The 21,756-nt window shown below is 36.7% G+C and overlaps 3 protein-coding genes across 4 annotated transcripts; 2 read left to right on the forward strand and 1 right to left on the reverse strand.

Annotated features, from left to right (window-relative positions):
- The first annotated feature begins 4,180 nt into the window (after positions 1-4,180).
- Positions 4,181-13,910, forward strand: LOC113764827. Its single transcript, XM_027308838.1, has 9 exons — positions 4,181-4,342; positions 4,461-6,805; positions 7,617-7,746; positions 7,874-7,959; positions 9,206-9,444; positions 10,014-10,100; positions 10,812-10,911; positions 11,622-11,814; positions 11,909-13,910. The coding sequence occupies exons 2-9, from the start codon at positions 4,610-4,612 to the stop codon at positions 13,282-13,284; spliced, it is 4,407 nt and encodes a 1,468-aa protein (XP_027164639.1). The 5' UTR covers positions 4,181-4,342; positions 4,461-4,609; the 3' UTR covers positions 13,285-13,910.
- Positions 13,911-14,906: 996 nt separating this feature from the next.
- LOC113765083 (imidazoleglycerol-phosphate dehydratase 1, chloroplastic-like) lies at positions 14,907-19,411 on the forward strand. Of its 2 annotated transcripts, XM_027309135.1 has the most exons (8): positions 14,910-15,260; positions 15,341-15,462; positions 16,043-16,147; positions 16,470-16,562; positions 17,391-17,465; positions 17,841-17,903; positions 18,279-18,388; positions 18,917-19,411. In XM_027309135.1, exons 1-8 carry the CDS (start codon positions 14,990-14,992, stop codon positions 18,942-18,944), a joined length of 867 nt encoding a protein of 288 aa, XP_027164936.1. In that variant the 5' UTR covers positions 14,910-14,989; the 3' UTR covers positions 18,945-19,411. The 2 variants fall into 2 exon arrangements, with proteins under 2 accessions (XP_027164937.1, XP_027164936.1); XM_027309136.1 differs by lacking the exons at positions 18,279-18,388; positions 18,917-19,411 and adding an exon at positions 18,168-18,224 and having other exon boundaries at positions 14,907-15,260.
- Positions 19,412-19,637: 226 nt separating this feature from the next.
- On the reverse strand, positions 19,638-21,702 carry LOC113765302 (photosystem II D1 precursor processing protein PSB27-H2, chloroplastic). The gene is made up of 4 exons (XM_027309430.1): positions 21,665-21,702; positions 21,191-21,376; positions 20,416-20,828; positions 19,638-19,951 (listed from the first exon to the last, which is right to left on the reverse strand). Exons 2-4 carry the CDS (start codon positions 21,261-21,263, stop codon positions 19,814-19,816), a joined length of 624 nt encoding a protein of 207 aa, XP_027165231.1. The 5' UTR covers positions 21,264-21,376; positions 21,665-21,702; the 3' UTR covers positions 19,638-19,813.
- Positions 21,703-21,756: the final 54 nt, after the last annotated feature.

Below are 21,756 nucleotides of genomic sequence, written 5' to 3' on the forward strand. Positions count from 1 at the left end.
TACCTCATTTTCTTCAAGTCTGAGTGAGCGCAAAAATTGCAATGCTTTTCTTATGCTTTTAAGAGTCTTCTGCAGGCCATGACCTGTGCGACCCCTGAGTTGCCAGAATCAATGTTACCTTGGGAATGAATGGACATGTGCAAAAGGTCGATCAATGCCGATAAATTGACGAGTTGCAAATAGCTCAATTTCTTGGTAAAAAATTCAGTTAACAGGAAAAAAAAAGAAGAAAATTCAAGGACATATTAAGCAATTGGCTCTAGCTACTGGCAAACTTATTCTTAAGCTCACGGAATTAATATATTGTAGATAACAAACATTAGCTGAAGCATGAGAACGGTCTTTCTCTTCATATTGTCATGTGTTGCAAGAACAAAGACCAAGGAACACAACACAAAGAAGAGAAGGAAAGTCATGGCTACAACCAATCTTTTCTTGAAAAGCTTGAGGGAGGCCATGATGAATCTGGAGGTTTTGCTTTTGTTGCAAGAAAGAATATGGATGGGAACGCAAGCACTCAGGGAACTTTTCAAGCTTTGCTTTGACAGAAGAAACCAAATTGATATATAGGGGAAGCTAGTTTGAAGGAAAATTTCACTTTTTCACAATTTACGTAGTCTGAAATAATGAAAGTTTTGATAGACGAAACAGTTAAGATTATACGTTTTGAAGTAATCAGTAACTTAACTAGGTATGAAGATGAAAACCCTCCAAGCTCTAGTCTATATATCAAGGGGTATGATTTGAGATTTGCAAACTATCCCAAAGGGTGAATTATACTACAAAATTTGTGTTCCACCCCAAATTTTTGCATTGTTTGAGCTTGAAATCAAGTAGTTCGTTGGTAAATTGAATCATTATTCTTGGTTGCATGCAACAACAATAATAATAATCCAACAATACTACCTCATAACTGACATTATGGCTTTGTATTATTCTTAGGCAACCCAATTGAAGCAGGGACCCTTGGATTTCAGTTCATCCATGTATTTTGCCACATGGACGATATGTCACAATTCCAATTGCACGCTTCCATTTTTGTCAGTCACCACGCCAACAATTGCATGCTTTCCCAGAAAAGAACAAAGAGACATAAAAAGCGAAGCCCTGAAATTTAATCAATCCAAAGATGAAAAGCTAAGAAAAGAAAAGAAAAGAAATTACCCTACCAAACTAGCAATTAGCCTTTCATCAACAAACTTTAGGAAGCAGTCTAATTTGATTGATGCCCTCATTGTAATATACTAAAACTAGGGAGGGACAGTCTGAGCGACGCGCGGGAATTTGGTGCTTGTAATTCAAGATAATTAATAATTATTGTTTAATATTTTGTAGTATAGGAACTGAAGTATGATGATTTTATCATGTGATTTTAATAGAAAAATCATAAGTTACATAATGAGTCAATTAAAATAATGTGCAATGAGACATCCTTATCGTTATACTATATAAGAATCCGTTGTGATCAAAGGTTATGTTTGAATTTCAACTGCAAAGATAAGGGTAGTTTGAAAATGTAAGAATGTTTGAAGTGCAATTGAAAAGTATCCAAAGGTCTCTTCTAAAACTTATCCAAGATGATAAAACATTTTAAAGTATCAATTGGACCCTTCATCTCTCGAATCTATATATGTTCGTGAAAGATCCCTCAAGCAATGCTTCTGATTTCTCCTTCGACTTAAGCTACCTGAATTATCAAGTCAAGTTTATCCATCAATCACTTTGCGTCTAATCTAATCTAAAATAATTTTATTTTTGACTAACTATTTATATAATTTGGTGGGTATAATATGACTTAATCACATGTTTCTTACAGAGATAATAATGCCCAAAAATGATAGATAGATAAGAAACTTAAGTGGTCTTTTTCAAAGTTTTGTAGAAACTATTCAGATTTGGTGTTTTTTGCTAGGGGCATTTCTTTATAATCTCATAAATAAGTTCAAATCTGCATAATTGTTAAAGATCTGAATTGAAACTATCTTGATTATAAAAAATTGGTGCAAATAATATTTTCTAAATTTGAAATTGTAGAAAATGGTAACTAAAATCAGAAGAAACTCCTCATATGAATTCGAAATGCAAACTCTAGGTAGAAACTGCTTAATGATATTTTTCAATGTTTACTTGTATAAGTATCCAATATAACATCTCTACTTAATTGATTCGTTTGAACTATGGATAATTCAATCAAATCAAGAAACATTATTTATCATTGTACAACATACAATTATGAGTAAATAAATTAATACAATGCAATCAAAATGGTGCTGTAGCTAAAGCATTTAAACTCATCAAGTTCCACTGCAAATTCTTTTAGATAGCATAAAAAAGTAAATTTTTTGTGTTTGAAACTATATAAACAGTATAATACAAGAACGAGATCATAACATGAAAAGCCAATAGAGTGCAAATGACATCTTAGTACTATGTAGCTTGATTAATTTTCTTTTTTAGTTTCAATGAAGTACAAAATTCTAAGTTAATAAATTTTACAATCATAAAATTTCCAATTAAAATGAACACAAGCTGAATTCCAAATCATATTACATGAAAAAATAACTACTTGAACCATAACTGCTGGAATGTAGTCAACAGATCCCTGGAGTCAAGAATAATAGGAGAAAGTTCATGAGAAATAAGGTTATTTGACTTAAATAAAGAGATAATACCTTTTCTGATTATTTTAAGGTGAACATGATGTAATCACAGTAGTTTTTTGAAATTAGAAGTATCAAAAGGCAAACTATATGGAGTTCTTGAATAAACCAATCATCAGAAAAAAAAAAACTACAATCGAAGAAAACAAACCCAAAAAACTCACCTCAATTTAAAGGAAAAGCTATGCATTCCACCAAATATTTAATAGCCATAATAAAATCAAAGAGGTGAAACCGACAAAAAAGGGTATCGGCTAAACATGGGGACATAAATATGATAATGATTGTTCAGATAATAATTAAGTTAATTAATTGTAATTAAAATCCAATTATGTAAACATCCAATTAATTCCGTAACAGATGAGAAAGGTTTCAGGAAATTGGAAGGCTTGGATGTTAGTATAATAAATGATTAAAAGGACTTTTATGTAATTCTATCAAAATACAAGCTTTATTCAGTTGTACTTGATACTCAACTTGGCACCAAACATTGTAACATACCAAACCTGCCCCTAACCTTAAATGTCTGAAAGGTTATATAAGTAATTATAGTGAAATTAAAGCTATAATGACTTGTACTCAATATTCCAATTACTCTTCAAACACTCTCACATTCCCAAAATAGCCTCACCCCTGCGGTTGAAATCTAGTCCTAAACTCGTTCTTATATAGTATAAGGAAGTAGCTTACATAAAGCTGTCGAGTAGAAACATGTTTTATTGGATCAAAGACTTCGCAGTTGAACTTTTGTCCAGCTACGTGAAATTCGCAAGCTAATACAGCTTTGATGTAAACTTATATGATTTTAGCGTACCGACTGATTTTTACATCAATTGAGTTATAAAATTTAAGTTTATGCCAAAATTGGACATATTTACACCAAATGTTGGTTCATTACATAATTAGATAAAACTGGAATTCATTTCTATGTTTTTACTACCCATTGAAACTTCATAATAAATTTTTTGGCATATACCTTTAATTGTAAACCTTTGCCTGGTAGTTCTTTAGTTGGGTTATGACAACGGCAATAAAGTTGCCCATGCTTTTGCCTCGCAATGCAAACGTGCCATGCAAAAGATTGTTTGGAGAAGAGTTATCAGGATTTTGTAATATATGCTAGAAAATTGAGTGCACAACTTGTTGAATTTAGACTGCGGTGAACTTTTAAATATAAATAAAAAGTTTTGAATTCGAATTTTTTTACTTATATCAAACTTTTTACTTATATTTTATCATTGTATCACTCTATTCATCATTTCTCTCGTCGAATAAATAAAATAAATTTGATTTGATATAAAAGTTCGTCGTTTCAATATCACTTCGATAATAATGAAGACAACTTAAAAGGGTCATTAAAAAAATAAAAATAAAAAAAATGTAGAATTAGATTTGGCTAATTACTTTTGCATGCATATTCAAGGTTTTGCAATTGGGCTGGTTTCTGGAGTACAGAAGACAAATAGACTAATACAGGTCTGGTAACAGTAGCAGTCTATAAAAACCACCCGGAACAAGAACCAAATAGAAGGATCCCAATTCTCACAATCTTTCTCTATCTGTTTCATTTTTCTCTCTCCCCAGCGGTTCATAGCTGCTTTGCTGGGAAATTGACCTCGCCGGATTAAATTCCGTCTTGCCGGCGGATCGCGGTCGACAGAATTTTGCAACTCTTGGGAGAGGTAAGGATCATTGGATGCCCTCGTGCAATTTTTTCTTCGGGGATCTTTTACATACCTATTTTTTCAATTTTGGGGAATTTCAGTGTAAAGATTCAATCTTTCCTCGTTTTTGTTTCAGATCTGTGAATGCTTACGTATGATGCGGAAAAATTATGGGTTTTGTGAGATGGGTTTTAAAGGTAAATTGAGGTGAATTTCGCGTGAATTCGATTTGGAATTTTCGGGGGCTTTGTTCATTTTTGATCGTTTGATTGTTGAGTGCATGAGATGGAGGAGAGTGTGAGATCAGGGGGAGTATTGAAGAAGAAGAGCTCATCAGGGTGTTTGATTATTAAGAAAAAAGCTGAGGTTTTGGGTAGTGCTGGGTCTTCTCACAAAGAAAAGAAGAGGCCAAGGTTGATTAATAGTGATTCCGGGTCGAGTGATGATTCTCTTGAGACCGTTAGGCGGAAAGGGAACGACAAAATCCGTAATGGCTCGGTTGTCTATGGAAGGAGGGGTGAGGAGGAAATGGGATTGAGGAGGAACGGTGAGATTATAGAGAGTGACAGGAAGAGGAGTAGGTTGGATTTGTTTGATTTTGATGAGTACGATGAGTTTGATGGGAAAAGGATGAGGAATGATTACAGGGAGATGGGTAGTGGAAACTCTAGAGAGTTTGGAGGTGGTTCCAGTAGGAATATGATGGTGGAGAAGAGGTCAAAGATGTACTTTGATCGTTCAGGTGGTGGAGTGAGTGGGAGGAATAAAGTGGTTGATTATGGCGGTGAGAGAAGATTTGTGTTGGAAGATGATGAAGCGCATTTGCCTATTTCATTATTGAGGTTAAAGTACCCAGAGGAGCCTGCTGAGCCTATCAGATTGCAGGGTAAAAATGGAGTTTTGAAAGTTATGGTGAATAAGAAGAAAAATATGGAGTTGCCTTTGAGAAAAACTTACGATCTTCAGGAAGTTGAAAATAGAAAGGGTTCCAAGTCTGAAGATGTTGTCAAGAAGGAGCCTTCAGTGCCGCCCACATTCTATTCTGATTCCAAAAGAGCAGACAAGCGAATTGCATTTGTGGAGAGGGAGAGAAGTCAGTTAAAATTGCAAAAGCCATTGCTGGGTAAGAGCAATAAAACTGGAGACTATGCTGGGGAGAACCGTGAGCTGAAATTGCAGAAGCCGCTGTGTGGTAAGAGCCCTAAAGCTAGAGAGTATGAATCAGATGGGAGTGACACGTCCCTTAAGTTGGCACCACCAAGCCTACAAGCTGGTAGCTCAAAGAAAGCAGTGAAAAGGGAAACAAAAGGATCTTTGGCCACGGAAAATGTCCCTCTAGATAAAGGCAGAGAACATAAAGTTACTCCGCCAGCTGAAAATGCCACTCCAGTCAAAGGCATTGATGCAAAACTTAAGCGGGGTGGGAGCACTGAAAAACAATTATTGCGAGAGAGGATAAGGGAAATGCTCATCAAAGCTGGCTGGACAATCGACTATAGACCAAGAAGGAACAGGGACTACCTAGATGCAGTGTATATTAACCCTGGTGGAACTGCTTACTGGTCTATTATTAAGGCATATGATGCGCTTCAAAAGCAGTTGCAGGAAGAGGATGGTGACAGTAAACCAGATGGAGTTTCTTCTTCATTTGCTCCTTTATCAGATGATCTGATAAACAAGTTGACGAGGCAAACACGTAAGAAAATTGAGGAGGAAATGAACAAGAAGAGAATGGATGATGGTTTGACGCAGAATTCTAAAAAAGTTTCTGCCAAAGCATCTAGGGAGGACTCTGATAGTGATCAGAATGATGAAAAACTGAGTTCTTTCATCAGGCAGAATGGCAAACCAAAGAAAGGGAAATTGCATGAAGGAAAAAGCAAAAGTAGGGATGATTCAAGTGATGATTTGTCTAGACAGAAGCCTGAACTAGAAAGGGCTCAAAAACCATCTAATGTAGTACAAGGACGAAAAAGCAGGAAAATTGGCAGATGCACTCTGTTGGTTCGTAGTTCGGATATGGGGCAGAATTCTGAATCTGATGGCTATGTTCCTTATACTGGAAAAAGGACTTTGTTGGCCTGGCTGATTGACTCAGGCACGGTGCAGTTGAGTGAGAAAGTGCAGTATATGAATCGTAGAAGAACACGAGTAAAGCTAGAAGGTTGGATCACAAGAGATGGAATCCATTGTGGTTGCTGTAGCAAAATCCTCACAGTCTCAAAGTTTGAGCTCCATGCTGGTAGTAAATTGCGTCAACCATTTCAAAACATCATCTTGGAGTCTGGGCCCTCCCTACTGCATTGCCTAATTGATGCATGGAATAGGCAAGAGGAGTCTATGCGCCGTGATTTCTATGTAGTGGATGTTGATGGTGATGATCCAGATGATGATACTTGTGGTATATGTGGTGATGGTGGGGATTTGATCTGCTGTGATGGTTGTCCCTCTACTTTTCATCAGAACTGTTTAGGAATACAGGTAGCATTGCGACACAAAATGCTATCACATGACACTTCACACAATGGACTTGAATCTTACTTATCTAATTATATACCAATGCCATATACTTCCTGTGTGATGGGATTGATGATTTATACCAATGTACATCTACAGATGCCAAACTGTGTATATTTCCTGCATTGACGTTACCAGATGCATACAAAATCACGTGTTTGTAGACATTCTAATTGTCGTGAAAATGGTGTTGATACACTTCTAATGCATCATCAACATGTTATGTCTTCTTCCATTTATGCCATATAGATGGTTCCTTCTCTTACTCTAATTTCATACCCTAACAGCACCTAGGCATACAAAACCATGAGATAATCTTGTTATTGCAGTGAGAGTGTAGGGAACCATTTCTATTCAGAAAATTTGTGTCTCATATCTCTTCCCTTTGGTTCCTGGGTTGATTCCTTGACGTTTTTCTTCTTTTAAAACAGTGTGGTGAAATTTCTTTTCCCCTCTCTTATTATGGGAGAATGGGTAGCGTATGGCCCTTGGCAAGGACATAGAAAAGCAGCAATGCCTTTGTTATTGTTTGAGTAATTAGCCTAAAGGTTTCCTTTGGGCAAGTATATCTTTGAGGATACTCTAGTAGTTCAAAGAGTCAATACTAAAGGGCAATAACAAGATTTTACATGAGGGAAGCTAATTTGTGTGGTTCCCGTTCCTTCTTGGGGCACATATTTAGAAGCATTTGTACTGTTTGCCAATTGTGTCAAATACATGTACTGGATGCTCTTCTAAAACCTTTATTGTCGGTAATCATAACTTCTTGGTGCAGATGCTTCCGAAAGGTGATTGGCATTGTCCAAATTGTACATGCAAATTCTGTGGAACTGCCAGTGGAAATCTGAATGAAGAAAATGCAACTCCAAGCGAACTTTTCATGTGCATTCTTTGTGAGAAAAAATGTAATGATCATTTTGCCTTTATAATCCTGTAATTGCTTTTCCATTTGCATACCTTTCTCTTTGTTTTTTTCTCCTATTTTAATTTAAGAAAGAATTCTTATTAAAGTTTTTCTTTGGATCCATTTAGATCACAAATCATGCACTGAGGAGATGGTTTCTCCACTTGCAAACACCAATAGTCCTCTTTCTTTTTGTGGGAAGAAGTGCCAAGAGGTATTACGTGGTGTTTTCTTTTTTGAGATTTAACTACCAGTGATATAAGCTGGTGCCTTTAGTATGTTAAATAAATTGAAATTGTTAGTAATGAAGCTGATATTTTGGGTCGCAAGCATATTGGCAATACTTTCTGCCGAAGTGAGAAAACCTTTTGGTTGGGAATTGATTCATGTTGTATATGTTGGGATACCGTTTTAGGGGTTTGAGGTCAATGTGCTAAAGCATTTACTGGTGATCCTGAGATTATCACAATCATTAATGCAATTAATTTGTCTGAGCTATCGTTTTATTAAGCGCTGATTACAAACTTTAATATTGCAAGTTCAAATCTTGATTTACTCAATGCAATTAAGCTTCAACTTCACAAAATGATAATGCATTTGCTTGCGATTTGCTTCAGACGCTCTGAACTACATTTTTGTTCCTTTTAAATATGTTTAGCTAGAGTCTAGAAGTAAGTAATACATAACTAGTAGTTGTGTAAGTTGACGGTTTAGTGTGATTGAAGAGAGAGAATGTTTTGTATAGCTCATTTGGAGTCCAATGTTTTGTCAATGAAGTTTAATTATGTAGAGAGAGAATGTTGCAGGGATATTGTCATTTAGGTATTGCATTGACTTAGAAGTTTAAGACATGGCACTGGTATTTTATCACATAAGCTATTACTATAAGTTGGTTTATGCAGAATTATTGTAATAGAAGTCCCAAAGGTCTAGAGTTAGGGTCTTCAGGGTGCACTGAAGAGTTGCAACACTGGATCAATCAAAGCACCTAGTATTTCTTCTTTAATACAATTAAAACACCTTCAACTCTCACAGAGGGTAATGGACAATGACAAAATAACCAAACCTGGTTAGTGACACCTCCTAGTGTATTCAGATTATCATTTAATCTTGTATGCAGATCTCCTCTTCTTTTTTGGGTGGGGAGGTGTCTTTGGATGCTGCTGTGAGAATGTTCTAATTACGTTATGTTCTTGGTCTTTGGCATTGATTTTTGTTTCTTGTTATTTGCATCACAGAATTCCACACAAAAAAAATATGAAAGAGTTGTTTAAATAATTTCCATATTTTCTAAGCTTATTTATTACAACGCGATTTGGAATGGATTTTTGGGGCTGTGGGTTTTGGTTATTATGGTAGATGATACTTTTTATCTGTCTCTTAGTTGTGACATGTTGATTTTTATTGCGTGAAATATGCTGCAAAGGCATCTGAAGTAATTTTTTCCCTGGTTTCTCCAGCTATATGATCAATTGCAGAAGATTCTTGGGGTCAAACATGAGCTGGAAGCAGGATTTTCATGGTCTCTATTACAAAGAACAGATTTAGAATCTGACACGGCGAGCCGGGGATTTCCTCAAAGAGTGGAATGCAATTCTAAGTTAGCTGTTGCATTATCTGTCATGGATGAGTGCTTTTTGCCCATTGTTGACAGGAGGAGTGGAATTAATTTGATCCATAATGTGCTTTATAATTGTGGGTGAGTGCCTTTTGGCGACATGCTACCCCACTGTTCATAATTGGAGTCTGGTCCAGCTAGACAACTTTGTTTCAAATCTTGCCTATTTTGTCTAAAATTTGCCTTTGGACTTATTTGCTTGGGAAGATTGTGTATTTGTTTTTTACTTGTGATGCTCCACGAGTTCAAAATTCTGGTTGAAGCCATCACGTTTGCATGACTTTAGCTGCATTAAAGCATACTTTAATGTCTGTGTAGTATTTTCAATCTTGTGATTTAATCTGATTTTTTCCCCTTTGTTGCCAGAAGTACTGCTTATGATTCTTGTCGTTTTCTGATTGTCACTATTGAAGTTTTTGTTGCTGTTGCTGCCTTGTGTGTCATTGGTTCTGTCAGATATCTTGTCCCTCTTTTGGCGACCATCCACCCTGTCATTCATTCTCTGGTGCCTTTTGTGTGGTGTACCCATATAAACATGATCATGCCTTTCTACATTATTCTCCCCCTCTCGATTCAGCTAATTATGCATGCAGATTTGATTGTATCTTTGGGATCAGTTTCCTTATGCTTCCTTTATTTTTTCTCTGTAGAGCAAACTTTAGTCGGTTGAATTATCATGGCTTCTTCACAGTGGTTTTGGAGAGGGGTGATGAAATAATTTCTGCAGCATCTATCAGGTAAATGACTAATGATATCAACATTAGCGGTCTGCAGAAAATTGTTTGTCAATTTCTTCTATTATCAAGTAAAAAATGGCAATCACACCTTTTTCGTAAGATGTTAATGTTGAAGGTGTTCATGTGATCTTTCTTATAACCTTTCTTATAACAAATCTTAATTTTGTCCTTTTCTGAATGGAACCTTCTTTTTTTTTTGGTCGCTTAATTGGCCAGCACACTGTTGAAAGTTGAAATTTTTTCTGACACACCTTTGGGAATTTAGTTGTTGGTAACTTTCCGGGTTTTGAACTATTAATATTGTTCTTTGCACTATTCAATTAGCTGTTTTTTTATTAACCAATCAGGGTTGCTTTTTGAAAGATTAGTCTACTACATTTGCTATACATTTGTGTTGGCAGTAACCATGGGTAACATCATTGTTACCCATGGGTAACATCATTGCTATACATTTGTGTTGGCAGTAACCATGGGTAACATCATTGTTAGTACTGTTATGGGCCCTGCTTTTTAAATTTGGTGAAAAATTATCAAGGTTAACGCCTTGTCACATGTTTTGATAAATTAATTAGGTAGGCAACCTTTATGGTGATCTAATCAGTGATGTGTGGCTGTAGTTCAGATTGTGTTCTTGCATCCATGTTTGCTTTCTGTGTGTATTATCCACATTTGAAGTTATTCTAATTATTCAGCTGCTCATCCTTTTGCTAGGATCCATGGACTACAATTAGCAGAGATGCCTTTTATTGGAACTCGCAACATATATAGGCGCCAAGGAATGTGCCGACGGCTATTGTCTGCAATTGAATCGGTATGAGTGCTGCTAATTCTATTTTATGCTTTTTAGTTGAAAAAGATCTGTTGGATTTTTTCTTTTGTGCTGAGCCAGTACAGCATTATCTGTCAAGTCCTCAAATTTGATGACCTTTTGTGATATATCCTTCTGCTTATTATCTTCTCTTTCAGTTTTTTAGGATCTGATAATCTATCATCCTTCACTGCCATAAGAATAAGAATCCTTAACCCTGACGGTTGGGCAGGGAGATTTAAGTTTGCTTTGTTTGTTATTCTTATTTGTTTGTTTAGATGTGTGGCTGGGTTGTTTGATGGGACATCTATCCTGGTGCTTGATGTGGATTCATTAAATGTATAGTGTAAGGAGTGGGGACATGTCAGCCATCATAAAGTCTGCCACGTGTTCTTTGTCCTATCTGAGGAGGATGAGTTGTTCATCCTTCGGCAATATATCCAGATCAAAAAGTTTCGTCTTTAAATTAGATGCATGACGTGAATGCATGTGCTTGTTAGTGTTGTAAATGTATTGTGTGCCTTGCCTGCTGTGGGAAGCAATGCAACTATGCCATGCTGCTTGAAGTAATTCTGAATACGTGTCAGCATGGACAATTGAGGCTGATAATTATGTCTCAACTGTTTATTTACCTTTTTATTTTAATTATAATCGATTTTTATTTTGGTTTCTTAGATGGACTAATCATGTAGTTGTCATCATTACATATTCAGGTCCTTTGCTCTCTCAAAGTCGAAAAATTGATAATTCCTGCAATTTCTGAGCATATGCATACATGGACTGTAGTTTTCGGTTTCAAACAACTTGAAGATCCAGACAAGAAGGAGACGAAGTCAATCAACATGTTGGTGTTTCCAGGGACAGATATGTTGCAGAAGCAACTGTTCAAGCAAGGAATTCCTGGCGGTAACTTGATTAATATGTCTGCTTTCCTTGTGTTTTTCTGATACCTTTTTTTTCTTGTAAAGAAAGTTTGTCTTGATTGATATTTCTACCTCAGGTCTGAAAGGTTTTGATTCGAAAGACAATTTGCCTCAGCTGCCTGCTTCAGCGGAAAAACCTGACATTGAGTCCCTCCAGAATCAGGAGATGAACAGTGGCTCTAGGGGTGGATCAGACCATAAAAATAATGTCAGTGACAAAGCTGAGACTATTCCTCTGTTTTCAGCTTCTGCTATACCTTCAAATGATGGAACCGTAGCTGGTGCTTCAGAGACTGCTAATGAATCTGATATCCAAATCTCTAGTAAGGATATCGGAGAATCTCAGCTTGTTAAGGATGGCGTAGAATCTTCCAGCAAGAGCAGTTCTCGCTCTGGTGTAGCCACTGACCCTCCTGTGATTGAAAGCTCTATTTTGAATTTTCCAGCCAAACCTGACACTCCATCCTCTGTAAATGGTTTAGTGAGTGATGCACATAAAGTGGATGCACAATTTTCTTCATCAGGTTCTCTTCTTGATTTTCGGTGTAAAACATCAGAAAACATGGTTGAGGATGCAGATGAAAACCACAGTCCTGTTTCCATTGCTACTGTCCATAATAGTGATGCAAATTGCATTCAGAACCACAAAGTAAGAAATACCCCTTCAGCATCTTCTTCTGGTACAGAAGTTGTGCAAGACCTGGGTAATGGAGATGCCTTTGGAAAAGGTTCTGATGGTGCTGTTCCTGAAGCTGTGATGAAATGTGTTACTGTTGAAACTGTACCCAGATTTTTCCCAGAAACATCTTCACAGAATGGTAAAGAAATGTCTTGTAGCAAACAGAATTTTGCATCTGATCCTCAGCATATTACTGGTGAAGATCTAATATTGCGATTTAACTCAGACTTGAATCAGCCAGTCGCAATGGATGATGAAAGCGAGTCACAGGCGTCCTTGAAAATTGTTGGTGATGCTAAAACAGCAAGCAATCTGAAAATTGATTCTGTTGGTTGTGACAAAGGAACCTCTGCAGGTAGTGATGCTAACAATGATGCTAGAACTGATGTAAAAGGTCGTCATTGTGAAAATGCTTCTGATTCCTTGAATCAAGGCTCTTCGGGAAATGAATTTGAAAGGGAAGAAGAGGGTCATAGTTCTGATTCTGCTTCTCGACGCACAGGTGCTGAAGTCACTGCTGAGGTTAGTTTTGTTCATAAGAACACTTCAGGAATAGAGAATGGACTCTTTGTTGCTTCAGAATCTCATTCTGAAGCAGAAGTTCCTCTTCCAGATAAAGAAGTCCAGTGTTCAAGTGAATTGGAACATGGGTGTGAGGTAAATGCAGGAGGAGTTGGTGGTTGTCCTCTTTCTGATTCTTCTGGCGCCAGAGTTCTTGAGGTGTCTGAAACCAGAGATCGATTTGATGGAGCACACAAGTTGGATGACTCATAGAAGGGTAGGAGAGTCCTTGATTGTGCTGATACAGATCTTGGCTCTTGTGTATCTTTGGTGCAAAATTCAAGAGTCGAGTGATGAGGATATCCTGCATATGATTGTTAAGACAGTCCTAGGTTCTAGTCTATTTAGGTGTAAATTTTATATTCGGAATTGTAAATTGGACCAAGAAATGCCATTTTGGAAACAACTTTCTTTATCCTAGGGAATAGGCTAAGGTGCTGTGACCTCTTCGACAAGAGTTGATCATGGGCGAGGACTGGGTAAAAATGGTTCAAGAACAGGGCGATCGACTTGCCACGTATGTCATCTGTTGGAAGACACTTGGACTCGGTTGCTCCAGATTATATGTTAACATGGCTGATGCTCTTGGTTATTTGCTCCGTATGTTCTCAGAAGTCATCCAGCTGCAGTTCCTCCGATCGAACAAACAAAAAGTTGGAAAGGAAGTTGCCTGAGCTGGGCAACAAATTTTGTCAAACTCTGCTGACTCAACTGGTGAATATTTTCTTAGATTTGCCTAATGTATATAGCTGTATTTGGGTTGCCATTTTCCGAGTATTGGAGACCTTGTATTCCATCATTTAACGGTAATTTAATCAGAATATCGTTTAGTTTCTCGCTGCTTTAATTCTCACGATGAAAGCAGCCATTAATTTTGCATTCAATGATGCCTACTACTGCAAGCAGTGAATCAAGTCGAGTGCAATTTAGTCAGAAAACTTGAAGATAGACCGGTGGAGTAGGTGGCTCAGTTGTAATTTAAGCGAGAGAAAATGACCCTCGCTTGGAGCTTATATATTCTCTACTCCTGTTAAATCTTTTGTTAGATATACTTTATGCGGGTTAACAACAATGATTTTTTCGGAGAGTTGATTCTTGCATTACCAATTCTTTGAACTTTGTGAAATTTCTGCAGCTGACAAATTTTACACCTCAGTTGATATCCTTGAAACGCTTGAATCCTGCTGTGCTGGCTAGTCCCGTCTTTATGAACTGCTGCCCAGTTAAGCTGTGCAGGCAACATTCTTGTGTCATTTGGCAATGGAATGCAAGACCTCGCACGGTTCATAGATGGGTACAAAAAAAGAGTTAACATGCCGACTGTGCGAGAGTTTTGTCCTTGACGCTACAGAAGCCTGTCCCCTGAAATTCAAGAAATGAAAGGGCCAAAAATTTAGCTTAATCTCTCTCAAAAGATCAGAGCAAACGAATTCTAAACTTCTAATATGGTGTAATGTGATCAAGGTTATTCAATATTTAAGATAAGAATTTTAGTGTAATATGATAGGTTATTCGATATTCAAGAAAATAATGATGATCTTTTCAAATATAAGATTATGTGATGGGAGTATCATATTTTAATTAACGAATCTCCTTTTCTCCAAATACAAAGATTCGGAAGCTTGCAAATTCATGCTACATTGACATGATAGTAATGTTTGGATTTTTGTTTCTTTTATTTTTCTTTTTTCTGAATAATGATTGATTTGGAGATGTTTGGTTTACATTATACTCGTACAAGGAAGCAAGAGTCGATTTTGCCTTGAAATCGTGCCTCGCTCCTTCGCCGTCGGTCTCTTTTTTTGAGTTTAGGGGAACGTTTTTATTTCAACTCTAGCACGCCTTTCGTAGGCTATCACCACTTGCGAACATACGAAGACGCGCAGAAGCTCTGCAGTCTGCTCTGATCGTGTGTCGCATGGAGCTTTCGGTTGCTCCTCGTCGCTACCTCGTACGCTCTCCGTCTGCATCGTCATCCTCTCATCTTCAACAACCCAAAGCCACAAGGATCAATCTATCAAAACCAGCTTTTATTTCCTTCCCAACCCAAATTTTCTCAATTTTCTACAAATCCCCTTGCCACCCCATCAAAAACAGACCCTTTACTCCTCTTTCAATGGACCCACCCAGAATAATTACTCAGGCTTCTGAAAATGAAAATGGATCCCCCCTAACTTCTTCTCAAATGGGTATTTGCTACAAATTCCTTTAAGCCGCTTTTTTTTTTTTTTCTTTTTTGCAGATTTTGATTCTGATGTTTTGATTATAGGTAGAGTTGGGGAAGTGAAGAGGGTGACGAAAGAGACTAATGTGTTTATTAAAGTGAACTTGGATGGTAATGGTGTAGCTGAGAATGCCACTGGAATTCCCTTTCTTGATCATATGTTGGATGTGAGTCTTTCTTTTTTCTTTGTGTACTATTTTTTGAATTAAAAAAGTCAAAATTTCCCTCTTTATTAGTATAAACCTTTAATCTTTTAGTTGTGTTTTCTGCAAAAGTTGGAAAACGTAGCCTGTCGTAGACGAGTTTATTGAAGGTATGTTTAAAATGCTTTTAGAATAGGTTTATAACTTTGACAAATTCACAATTTCAAAAGTTTCATTCGTTCCATACATGGTACAATAGAAATGTAAGAGCATCTGTCTTCGAGGACAAATTGCTGTTTTTTGAAATTTAGTAATGCTTGACGATTTATATTTAATTAGTTTTCCTAAAATCTGCGAAATGAACTGTTTATGTAGTTTATGTAATTTATAAAGAGGTGATGTGGAAAGGAACGAAAATCACAAAAGAAAAGTAGCAAAGGAGGGCTTTTTCAATAACCTTTTGTGATAAAGTATTCTCTCTGTCAACTGTAATTCATCATTGTGTATGAACTCACATGTAGCCGAAGACTGCTTTGAATGGACAATAGGTATATTTCTCAGCCTGCTGCAGTCCTGATGATGTATTTTTGTGCCTTCCTTTTAGCAACTTGCTTCACATGGGCTATTTGACGTGCATGTAAAGGCTACTGGAGATTATCATATTGATGATCATCATACCAATGAAGATGTCGCCCTTGCACTTGGAACAGTAAGCATCCAAGTTTCTGTATTAAAAATTCTTTCTGTGTTTAGTCTCAGGTAGCTGAATTGCATTAAGCTTTATATGCTCTTTGTTTGATTGAATTGTGTCAATGATTTATTTACCTGCTGTCTCTGTGTTACTAAATTAGTCAGTTGAGAATTGGTTTTACCATACCACAATATGATATGTTGAGTGAAATGAGAGTTTTGTTTTCTAAGTGGCATTCCAGCGATGGTCCTTTCGTTCGTTCCGTGCATGTGAGATTGCACTTGCTTTTTGGGTTTAGTTTAACTGAAATGGAGATCTTGTACTTATTGTGCTCATTCAGGCTTTGCTGCAAGCACTGGGTGATAGAAAAGGAATCAACCGGTTTGGTGACTTCTCTGCTCCACTGGATGAAGCACTTATACATGTTGCACTGGTATGATACCTGGAATGTCTAAATCTTGTTTTCTTTCTTTATGATGTATTGAGCGAGTCTGAGTTCATCTTACTTCGATGTATTAGAAATAACCGACACACTCAATACGATATGCTTCAATTTATTGTATCCTTATCTATATAAAGGATACCTTAGCAGGATACCTATTTTGACATGAAGAAAAATCTGGACTTGATGTTGATGTGAATGATTTACATCCAAGTGAAACACTGTGGTCGATTATCACTTGTCGACATGAAGCCTAAAGCACATTTGAGATTTCTTATGAAACTGAATTCTTGCCTGCTTATAGTATTATAGTCGAATAACTTGTGTTATTCAATGAAGATTAAATGAATTGAACATCCACCTTGAATTGGTGAATTTTCATTCAACTTAAGTAGTGAAAACAAGTTGAGTAAAGAGTTTATTCTGGGTGGAAGAAATGTCTAACGTTAATAAGGAAATAGCGGTTGAAAAGTGCAGAAGCGATATAGCCTTCTCGCATAATGTGACTTTCAGCTCTTGCCAGATAAGAAAAATGAACTATATTTCCAATTTGTGTTATGCGCAAATATTAAAACGTAGTTGACATGAGCAGAGTTATTCCTGTTAAACAACGCCGACCCAGGCCCTTGCTCTTCAAATAGACCGCTCCCATAAACTTAGGTAGAGACAGTGGCATGTCTATAAAGTAATTTTTTACTGACCTAGAAGTACTGGTTTCCGTTGAGTGCTGTTGCTGACCTCAGCATTGTTTACTTTTGCTCCTGTTCGATGTTTTGTTATATGTAATTAACCTATTGTAAATTTGTGATTCTATTGCAGGACTTATCTGGGAGGCCGCATCTGAGTTTTGATCTACAGATACCTACTGAGAGAGTTGGAACTTATGACACTCAGGTAGTCTGCTCAAGTTGTTGGCTCTGATGTGTGGGCTGGTATTCTTTACATATTTAATTTACAGTGTCATATCAGTATAAGATTTTGATCTAGGCTGTTGTATTTTTATATGTGTGTGTGTGTTTGTCTTCATAATTGTTTCTTGAGTAGAGTGTACTGTTCTTCTGTCAATATGATCACTTTTTGGAGCTTGCTTTTCGTATTGGCATCAAATAGTGGTTTATACAACTACTCTTCACGTTATGGCCCAAGTTTTAGTATGCGATGTTAGATTCTGTGTCCTTATTTTTCTATTGAACATCTCTCCACTTATATGATATTCTTCTCTCCACTTGTATGATATTCTAATTCAAGAATGGAATTGTTTGGTCCTAGCTGGTGGAGCACTTCTTTCAATCATTGGTCAATACCTCTGGAATGACATTACATATTCGGCAGGTAAGATCACTGAATATTTTCTTGCCGGGGAAACTTTGATAGTAATTAGGCAGTTTTATTTAAAGAGATATTCTTTCTTTGATTGCTAATTTCACAACTGTCCACTGTTCATGTAGTTGTGCCTGTTTTATTATTTTGTTCAGAAATGGCCTATCATGTGATGTTACTTTATATAATCTGCAGATATAATTTTAGGACTATGATTTTCAGCTTGGTTATCTATTCACATATTGAATCTTTAACCCATGATTTGCATGGAAACAGCTTGCTGGAAAAAATTCTCATCATATCATCAGGGAATTTTAGTACTATGATTTTCAGCTTGGATATCTATTGACGTCCTGAACCTTAACCTATAAATTTGCATGGAAACAGCTTGCTGGAAAAAATTCTCATCATATCATCGAGGCAACATTCAAGGCTTTCGCAAGAGCTCTTAGGCAAGCAACAGAATGTGATTCACGTCGTCATGGAAGTGTGCCAAGGTTAGGAATTGTTATTGTTTAAAGAATTATCTGATTTTTCTTTTCCAGCCTTTGGATCTTCAACTATCTCCATCGCTTAGATCATAGGTGGAAAACTTAAAAACCGGACATGGATGGGAAGTATCATCACTGTTAGGAAATTATCATGGTTTCAAGTGAACAGTTACTTGTATAGATATTCCTTCATGTACCTAAAAATTGTAGACTTTATTTGCCAACCATAATGAGAAAGTGGGTAGATAATGTTGATTTTTCTTGAGCAACTTGCTGGTTAGAGAAACTTATAAATTACTGAAGTAGAACTTGAATGATTCTTCTTGAGCAAATTAGTGGAATGTTTAGGAGTGTGATAAATGAATCTATATGACAAAATCTAAGGTTACCACTGTTGGGTGTTGGTTTTGAGGTTTGGCCTTGGTGGCGAAACAACTTGGCGTGTTATTTTATTTAGCCAAACAAATCTTCAAACTGTTTGAAGTCGGAAAAGTGTACGCTTACAAAACTCAAACAACATTTTCCTGATTGCAGCTCGAAAGGAGTTCTATCACGGACTTGAACTTACAGTAAGGCAAATGGTGGATCATGGTCCTTGCTTCCTGGAATATTGCTAAGATGGAGGGTTATCTCAGTATTTTTCAGTTTCCTTCTCCAAGCATTGATTGGCAATGAAGGCACAGATGATGATCTTTTGGACCTGGAGATTGATTGGAGACTTGGTTGTGAACTAAGCTATTTTTTTTTTCCGTAAATTAATCAATGTTGTATACAAGGGACTAAAACAACGTGTTACAATACAAGGGACTAAAACAAGGTTTCTGAAACAATCCTGTTTGGAGGCCCCCTTTACTTGAAAAGCCCTCCAAAATGTAAGGTTTTGTATCATCCTGGAATTCTTTAGAACTTTGGGATGTAGCAAAGATCATATTTTGGTTTTTTGTATTGTCACCAGGTTATATGCTTTTCATGACACTCTTGTTCCGTCCTTGCTTGTTAGTTTTATCATGCGGACTACTTTATTTTGAATTGGCATTTGGCATAATCCAACAGAAAATAGGGATAATTTAGTTTCTATCTTGTTGCTCTTTGTCAATGGATTAGCGTCTTTGTCAATGGATTAGCGGAGAGAAACATTAATGACTCTTGATTAATTTTTTTTTTTCAAGTTTTTATTATTCGTTTTCCAACTAGTAGCAGGCATTCTTAATATGGCAGCCAAACTGAGTTTTTGGAAACTTAATTTATAACAATATGGAAACCAAATTAAGTTTTTTGGGAAATTAATGTATAACAGATCCTAACATGTACAACCAACAGAAAACACCTGCAAAATTATATGAGCAGGAAAAAAGAATCAACAAAGCTAAGGCTCATCATGCTTGACATCTCATCCACAATTATGTAAAATAAATCAGGAAGTTGCTCACTTTACAAGAACTCTTCCGCAGTGTTTAAATCACCTAAAATCTCAGACTTGATTTCCTCTGGCAGAGGTGCAGACGGGCCTGCTCTAGAGTAAAAGTTTGCCAAAGCTCTTATTGCTTTCTCAAGCATGACATACGATTCCTGCAAGTATCAAGGATATGATATCAGCAGAGGCTGCAGAGTCGGTAAACAAGGTAATGTAGTTTACATGCTTTCTTCCAGTCCACACTTTTGCTTTGAAGGAAGTAGATTATTGTCAAATAACAAAGTCTTAGCTTGGCATTTCATACTTTGTCAATGTTTAACAGATTGTGAGCTTTGAGGGACTTCTATTTGCTTTGCTTTCTCTTACTGAAGTAGTAAAAACGGTTTACTCTCTCTATAGGTATATTCATGATACGTATACGATTGAGCTCAGAACGAATACTAAGGCCAGGATACTCAAAGAAGAACTGCAATTCTGCATTTCAAAAGTTCTAAACTTTGTTTAGAGATTCTCTCTTTAGGACATCGATTTTACGATGACAAATCTAGCTGCTAAATCAACCTGGTGTTGCACATTCTGCAATTCTTTTCCTCATAATCAATTGGCAAAAGGAATGTACCTCATTTATGACTGTCTTTTGCCCTTTCCAATTATTTATATAGTCTCGAATAGACTGCTTTGCTGCATCTGCAGTTCTTCTGAACTGTACCATATCCTTGGGATCTTCCTTCAGCGATTCACGCAATGTCTTGACCACATCTCTTGCTGAGTTCAAGTATGCTTTTGGCAACACTTTCCCAGACTTTGTTTTCTCATTGGGATCAAACAAGGATTTTATGGCTCCGACCACACCTTCATTCTTATCCTCCCGAGAATTTGATTCCTCTTCAGCCCAAGCTGGTGATGGTGTTAATACCCAATTCAGCATTACACATGAAGCTATTGAAATTCCACCACATCTTAAAACAAGCTCGCGACGAGATGATGCTCCTTCACATGATAATCTATCGAAGCACCTGGAGCGCAGCTGATCTGTTATGTCACAGAAGACGGCTAAGTGTTATGACAATCATCCAGAATAGGGAGCCCTATGCATCACTTGGAAGCAAATACTTAGTAGATTTCCAAGACGGGAAATAACCACCATGAGTTTGCTATAGAACACCAGTGTTTAGTCTGTCCAAAATTTGAGCATCTATATGAAGAAAATATCAACAAAATTAACTCATATTCCCAAAAGAGTGGCATTTCAGTTCAATATCTTGAACAAATATACGGGACAACAGCATTTTCCTGGAAATCAATCATGATGATCCATCTTAAAATAATCTCTTCATTAACATAAGAATTTATTGAGGTGCCTATACAAGAACATACAGGTAATTTACTCTCACCTGAAGCTTTATGTCTCCCAGTTGAATGTGGCATAGTAGGAAGCAACATCTTTACTGAAGTTAAAGAAGCCATTATTGTTCTTCAATTTCCTAAAGATTTTGAGCAGCTAAATGCAATGCTTTAGACACCAATGCAGCAGCAGAAGAACCAACTTCCTGAATCATTCTATCCCATAAGGCTTACACCTTCAACATATCAAAAAAAAAAAAAAGAATTTATATGATTAGTCTTTCATTCTACATATCTGGAATTTGAAATTATACCAGAGCAAGTGAAATTGCCATTCTAAAATCAACTGGACATGCACTAGGTAACAAAAGAGGTACACGCAAAAAAAAAAAAAAAAAAAAAATGAAGAGCTGATCGAAAGTATTATAACCAATAATGATTGCACAACTACAAGAACAAAATTTACCCAGAAAAAAAAAAAATGTATAATGTGCAGAAAAGACAGACATGCAGTTTTTGCTTACCTTTGCTTGTTTCAGACAAACTTCTTGAAGGATTTCAGGAGCTTCCACAGTTCCAATCGTTTCAATTTATCCGATCAGGGATACTTTAGGAA

This window comes from Coffea eugenioides, chromosome 3 (assembly GCF_003713205.1).
Source record: "Coffea eugenioides isolate CCC68of chromosome 3, Ceug_1.0, whole genome shotgun sequence".
NCBI classification, from domain to species: Eukaryota; Viridiplantae; Streptophyta; class Magnoliopsida; order Gentianales; family Rubiaceae; genus Coffea; species Coffea eugenioides.

Excerpts from the sequence above, each read along its gene's own strand:
- LOC113764827 (XM_027308838.1), top strand. The coding sequence starts at position 4,610 with ATGGAGGAGAGTGTGAGATCAGGGGGAGTATTGAAGAAGAAGAGCTCA. Across the intron at positions 7,747-7,873 it reads CATTCTTTGTGAGAAAAAAT|ATCACAAATCATGCACTGAG; the intron begins GTAATGATCATT and ends GGATCCATTTAG. Across the intron at positions 10,912-11,621 it reads TATTGTCTGCAATTGAATCG|GTCCTTTGCTCTCTCAAAGT; the intron begins GTATGAGTGCTG and ends TTACATATTCAG.
- LOC113765083 (XM_027309135.1), top strand. The coding sequence starts at position 14,990 with ATGGAGCTTTCGGTTGCTCCTCGTCGCTACCTCGTACGCTCTCCGTCT. Across the intron at positions 17,466-17,840 it reads TTGGAACTTATGACACTCAG|CTGGTGGAGCACTTCTTTCA; the intron begins GTAGTCTGCTCA and ends GTTTGGTCCTAG. Across the intron at positions 18,389-18,916 it reads CGTCATGGAAGTGTGCCAAG|CTCGAAAGGAGTTCTATCAC; the intron begins GTTAGGAATTGT and ends TCCTGATTGCAG.
- LOC113765302 (XM_027309430.1), bottom strand. The coding sequence starts at position 21,263 with ATGGCTTCTTTAACTTCAGTAAAGATGTTGCTTCCTACTATGCCACAT. Across the intron at positions 20,829-21,190 it reads TGGGAGACATAAAGCTTCAG|ATCAGCTGCGCTCCAGGTGC; the intron begins GTGAGAGTAAAT and ends GTGACATAACAG. Across the intron at positions 19,952-20,415 it reads AAAAGACAGTCATAAATGAG|GAATCGTATGTCATGCTTGA; the intron begins GTACATTCCTTT and ends TGATACTTGCAG.